The sequence below is a fragment of the Mizuhopecten yessoensis genome, unplaced genomic scaffold (genome assembly GCF_002113885.1).
Source record: "Mizuhopecten yessoensis strain PY_sf001 unplaced genomic scaffold, ASM211388v2 scaffold9767, whole genome shotgun sequence".
Classification (NCBI taxonomy): domain Eukaryota; kingdom Metazoa; phylum Mollusca; class Bivalvia; order Pectinida; family Pectinidae; genus Mizuhopecten; species Mizuhopecten yessoensis.
Window position 1 is genome coordinate 16,511 of NW_018408212.1, and position 6,506 is coordinate 23,016.

General features: G+C 36.1%; 1 protein-coding gene across 1 annotated transcript; it reads right to left on the reverse strand.

Moving 5' to 3' along the window:
- On the reverse strand, positions 1-6,104 carry LOC110458780. Its single transcript, XM_021510684.1, has 5 exons — positions 6,082-6,104; positions 4,631-4,677; positions 1,935-2,017; positions 502-573; positions 1-162 (listed from the first exon to the last, which is right to left on the reverse strand). The coding sequence occupies exons 1-5, from the start codon at positions 6,102-6,104 to the stop codon at positions 1-3; spliced, it is 387 nt and encodes a 128-aa protein (XP_021366359.1).
- Positions 6,105-6,506: the final 402 nt, after the last annotated feature.

The window sequence follows — 6,506 nt, forward strand, 5'->3', positions numbered from 1 at the left end:
CTATTTAATAGTGTTACCTTGACTGTTACAATGCCCGTCGATGACGTTGCAGGTTTGTGTATCATTACAGCATGTCGAACAAATCACCACATTGCCGGCACCTATTAACCGAGAAGTCCTGGAGACATCTGAATTCCTCCTCGCAGTACTGGAACGACAAGCCTTAACAAAAATACATAGCGTGCCCAAAACCAAATAGGTATAAACTCATTTTCGTGTTTTTTGTATCTTATCATTTCCTTAATTCAACCAAAAAAAACATACATAATGTTTGCCGATGACTACAGAAAAATATATGATTACATATGAAAAAACGCTTAAATGTATATTAGGACGCATCATGAATCGATAATCATTTATTGCTATTTTTATTTATTTTTAAATAAAAATAGGGGGTGTTTTTATATATTACCATATAACCCTAAATATAATCCTGATTATTCCTTAAACATCTAAGTAACAGTATTTATGATCGGTTAAAAACACATTTGAGATACGTACTAGTGAGGATTCACATCCGATATCGTACAGTATGTGTCCGGTGGGTGAAACGTACTGACTGATACTGCATTCCTGGAACAGGGAAGATAACATGGAACACTGTGTAAGGGACCTTTGATATAAAATAAGTGTCCCTGCCACTATATTTAAATACAAAGTGGTGAATTTTTAGAACGTATAACAGAATCTTTCGTAACCTTGGCCGTATAACAATCACATCTTCACCCTCGGATCCCGTCTTCATATGACCTTAGCTGTTGCGAGGACGTGAAATCCGACACAAACAAATTAGACTAAAGATTAAGAGGAATTGCCATTAAAGAATGTTCTCCTGATAATATTATCATTAATATTTCTGGACAGATGAGTTTTTTCTCCATCTGTAGAAATGATGTTGCGATGAAGGATAGTTTTTTCAACAAAAACCACATAGTGGTTGAAACCTGGGCAACCGATTATAAAAGTGACGCCATTCAATTCACTGTTATCGTATACATTTGAGCGGTATTCTCATTTCAACGGTTTTCGTGTATATCTATGTCGTTTCATATCAAATAGCAACAACAATTTTTTTTTCTCTATAACAATATGACTTAACGCATTGCACTGTCATCCTCTATTTTTCAAGGGTCACGCTCACTTACGCTCTCTGCGCCCCTGGAATATGTCATGACAACACTGAAGGCATGCGACGGGCTATTGGAATGGTTTCAAATTAACAAAATACCAATTACTAGGCCGAGACCTGTCTTTCGAAGATTTCAGAGGAGCGACACTCGACTTCAAAATCGATCAATTTTAACGTTACACTGTCGTGGGATTCATTTAATGAACATCAAATGATCGTACCTGTCCTCTTGTCTCATCTGCAAGGTGGCACACACTAACCCTTCTGTTTTGTCATATTCCAGGGATGCAGCGAGCGTAAGTGAGCGTAACCCATTCGAATGTCGATAATGCATATTGAAACAACTAAAATTAACTTATAAGTTTGTTAATTCTGCAGCTGATATATGAATGCACAGTCATGACATTGTGCGCTTGCGATCGATGTATCTCTCCTATTAATAACCCAGATTTGTGTATTTGTTTGTTTGTTTGTAAGGGTGTAACGTTCTTGCCAAGGTAGAATGAAGACTGGTGCCAGGGGAAACACACGAGAAAAAAGTTACAGAAGTAAGATTTTTTTTAGATAGATCACAAGTGGTTCAATTGGGCCAACATATCAGTTTGTTTCTTCCATGAACCTAAACATAGAAAACAACCCAGATTCTGCAGGGGCCCCACATGATTTGCCTCTTATGATACAGTAACATTCAATGTGATACTACAGGCCTATTCCTTCCCCATACCTGTATATATCTAATTGAATCACCCAACTGGCTGTAAATGTTATTTGTATTAATCACCAGCTTAGATGCCACAGACATTACCTCGTGGTTTCCACATTCACCAACTACGTCACAATCCCGAGGGTCCACCATGTGTGTACAGAGTCCACATAGCTGGCCTCCCTCTGTATGTAAACATACAATAATTAGTAGAGATGTGAAGTAAGATAGCAGAAATATAAGTTAATTTCAACGTTTTTAACCTGATTTGAAGACAATTTTCAAAACTACAATTTATTGGTGATAGCCACCAGAGGGCCTTAATTGGTATCCCTCATTTCCTCATCTGTCGTATGTTTAGTTGAAGTGTGATCAACTGTCGTGTGTCTTATTGAAGTCACCGGTACATATGTATTTGAAAGTTAGCTGACCTGTACTCTCGTACCTTTTGTAACGTGATCGGGTCTATCTCTATCAAGGCCTATAATTTGTAGCAAGATAGCTAACCCTTCGCCCTTGGTTAATAGGGTCCCTTCTACCCCTGATCAATGGGGTCTCTTCAGCCTCTGGTCAATTAGGCTTCTCTAAACTAAACACTTCTTTGAACCCACTCAGTGACAGTGCAAAAACGCCAAATAAACAGTTCGATAAGATTTATTTATATACCTGAGAGTACTGGAGCCATACGAGTGTGACAGTTGCAAGATTAATACAAGTCAGTATCAACGTATCTCACTCTTGTCCTGTACATATGCTCTCAAAATTCCAATATCGTTAAGTTTTACTGTTATACTGAGTAACAAGGTAAAGCTAACACATATATACTAAACAATAAGCCTATCAATTTAAGCAGTAGGAATTATGTATGACTGAAGTTCGTTATATTTTCTAATGTAAACATTGACCTACATTTATACAACTTTGTCGTTACTACAATATAGCAATTACAGGGAAATCCCTTCTTAAAATAGCTTGGTAGATAGTTATACATGACATTGCGCGCTTTCCCTAGGAAAAATAGTAGGTGAATCTCGCCCGAACCTGGTTAGTGGTTTCGAGATCTTAAAACCGTGTGTACTCCGATATTTAGGAATTGTCCCGAAAATAACGGGATTCCGCCCCCAGGAAATTTACGCCCCGTGACTCTTATCTGATTGGTTAACATCAACGCAATGTAAAAACATAAACTTTTGGCCTCGGACATGCGCACTCCATTACCGGACAACAACATGTTGTCGAAAATATACATATGAACAAGATCGAATGAAAATGACAAACTACACGACTAAATGACGACTATCCAGGTAATCCTTATAGATACGACTCAAGTATGATATATATAAATGTCTAATTTCCACGATTCTCATTGACAACTGTTATAAAGGATGTAATTGTTGGGAAATATGATGCTAGACGATTTTAACGAAACGAGCCAACGATGCTTGGAAACACAATAACAATTATATAAACAACGTCAACATAGTGGCGTTACAATATGTCGTGTTTGATTAATGTTTTATTACCTGTCATAATTTGTGTACTATCCAGAGGGAAGTGTATTTTAAGTGTAATGACATGTCAATGTCATGTTTAATGTCAGTGTAATTATTTTCCAATGTCATGTTAAATGTGAATTTACACACCTACCAATGTTAAGTTTAATGTCAATATGATCACCTGTCAAACGTCATGTTTAATGTTTAAATGTGATCACCTGTCAATGTCATGTCTAATGAAAAGTGTAATCACCTGTCAATGTCATGTCTAATGAAAAGTGCGATCACCTGACAATGTCATGTCTAATGAAAAGTGTAATCACCTGTCAATGTCATGTCTAATGAAAAGTGTAATCACCTGTCATTGTCATGTCTGATGAAAAATGTAATCACCTGTCAATGTCATGTCTAATGAAAAGTGTAATCACCTGTCAATGTCATGTCTAATGACAGGTGTAATCACCTTTGTGTAATTGTACTCACTTGTCAATGTCATGTTTGTTGATAGTTCGATCATCTGTCAATGCCATGTTTAATGACAGTGCTACACCTGTCAATGTCATGATTAATTAATGTAAGTGTTATCACATGACATGTCATGTTTAATGTAATTGTCACCACCTGTCAATGTCATGTTTAATGTCAATGAAATCACCTGTCAATGTCATGCTGTACCTATCTGTCCTATATTAAACTCAGGTATGACCACCTGCTGTATGTCATGTTTAATCAATAGTACCCATCTGCCGTATATCATATTAAATATAAATGTATCAAAGGTCCCCATACCATTGTCATAAACTGCAACTACGTTCTAGAAACTGTTTTTTGACAAAATATAATCAGCCACAGTGTTTTGATTTAAAACTTTAGCATGGATAGACCGTGGTTAAAGCTCTGAACCTCAGTTTATTTTATTATTTCTCTTACCGCACGACTGAGCTACCTGGCCCAACTGGGTTACAGTGTTATATCCAAACGGAAGTAAAGGGGAGGTTACTGTTCATGGGAAAACCCTAAGTCCATGATTAAAGGGGTCCGTAATCTTCTTGATATTTTGTTTTAATATACTATCACCTCGAATGTCTTAGATATATAAACATAATTTTACACACACACACACACACACACACACACACACCCTGTCGTGATGTATGTCATGTGTCATTCAAGTATTCTCATTTGTCATGTTTAACTACATTGTAATCACCTGTTGTATGTTTTACCATACTCATTTGTGAAATGTCAAGTTTATTTTAAATTAACGTAAAAATCGTATTTAATGTTTTTAAGTCTACTCACCTGTCATATGAAATATGAAAGTGAAGGCAACAGCAAGCAAAATGTACCTGCAAATAAAATAAAACACCTAGAGCAAAATTAATGCATAATCCTTAAATGATATTTGTTATTCCTTGTAGTCGGAGTTGAAAAGATGGAAATGTTTTCCCGGTCGGTCTTTTCGTCTGGCGTTAATGTAATGATGTGTTTCCTTTTGTGGTGACGCTGTACTACAGTCATTCATGTTTCACTTCCTTCGTTGCAGATGTTTTATGATTCTATGAAATGCTTATTGTTGTATATGATTGACATGACCAAGCTATACTTGTTCTCAATCAATATTTTAGCAATGTTAACCGGGTTACTACAAGAATTACACGTTCTTTTTACAGCCAAAAAATATATATTTGAAAAGATGTAGAACAACTAACTATTAGAGATGTTTTAGTTACTCTGTGAGTGTTTTATGAAACAATTTAGAAAGCTCACTGCCTATTTTACCTAGTCTATAGAGTCTTTTAAAAAGACATAGCTGCGGAAGCGTTTATGGATGTGAGCATTTTATGGACCAATATAGAAAGCTCACTCCATATTTTTACCTAGTTTTTGTCTTTTAAGAAGGAAGACCCGGTGAAAATGTTTTAGATGTGACAAAACGTTTTTATGCTTAAACATGTCAGGATCTGCACATTTGATATTGTTGTTATTTATTTATACTGTAGATGCCATTGTATGTATCGTGTCCATGTCCATGGTAAGTTGTGTATTACAGGGCCATATTGTAAATTAAATATAAATCTAAATATGTAACCCTGTCTAAATAAAAGATTTTATGATTATCATTACTTCAAATAAAATCGGAAAATATCAATCAACGAACAAATACATTGTTCAATTTGATTTATTTTTAATCGAGAACATCAACAGCCGTTTTGTTTGGTTCCCCTGTAAGTCATATTAAAAGCTATGGTCATTTAAAGACATGCCAGGTTTGGTGGTGGAGGAAAATCGGAGTAACCGGGGAAAACAACCAACCTGCAGCCAGTATCTGTCATTTGCACCACATAGGCCATGAACGCCAGTGGTGGAGGGCCAGTGGCCGTAGACAGTACGATACCTAAACCACACTCGGCCACCGTTGGCCCTATACATAACAACACATACTTTTGTGCCTTTTTTGGGGAGGGAGGGGGGGGGGGGGGTAGTTGATTGACATCTTATTTAAAAGTCATAACAAATAATTTTGTTTCATTTTATTTCCTTGTGACGACCTCAGCAATTAGTGCTGTTTCATAGTGTGCCATTTTGCCGCAAGAACTTGGGAGACACAACGTAATCAATACTGTCAGATAACAGATACTTATTATAGACTACAACAAGGAAAAATAAGATTACATTCATAAAAATATTTCATAAAGTCATGATTTTGAAATATAAAAATAAACACGACACGTTAAAAATGGAATACCTACCTTGTAGTATGACCAGCTGTCATGGTTCCATCGGTCTATCTGGGCAACAGACAAGATAGCACGAGACCATAATTTAATGTTGTCATACAAATCACAACCTATAGTATATCCTTAAGAATAATCGCTAACAATTCCAAAAATGGAAGAATCTCCTTAAAACATTCAATTTTCTTACTGCTGAAAACATACTGAAAGTATGCTGGAAATATACCGAAAACGTGCTGAAAACGTACTGAAAACATGCTGGGAAAAAAAGAACTGAAGTATCGAAAATAAAACGTAATTTTAACTCAAAATCGACAAAACTACAGGAGATTGCCGAAGTGTCAATAAAGCCATACTTCGAACTCAAAATAGATATATCAGGGCTAAATATGAACAAAAGAAAGATTTACACGAAGACCATTCAAAGCGTAAATGGAGAA

Excerpts from the sequence above, each read along its gene's own strand:
- LOC110458780 (XM_021510684.1), bottom strand. The coding sequence starts at position 6,104 with ATGACAGCTGGTCATACTACAAG. Across the intron at positions 4,678-6,081 it reads ACAGCTGGTCATACTACAAG|GTACATTTTGCTTGCTGTTG; the intron begins GTAGGTATTCCA and ends TTTTATTTGCAG. Across the intron at positions 163-501 it reads TCGGATGTGAATCCTCACTA|GCTTGTCGTTCCAGTACTGC; the intron begins GTACGTATCTCA and ends ATTTTTGTTAAG.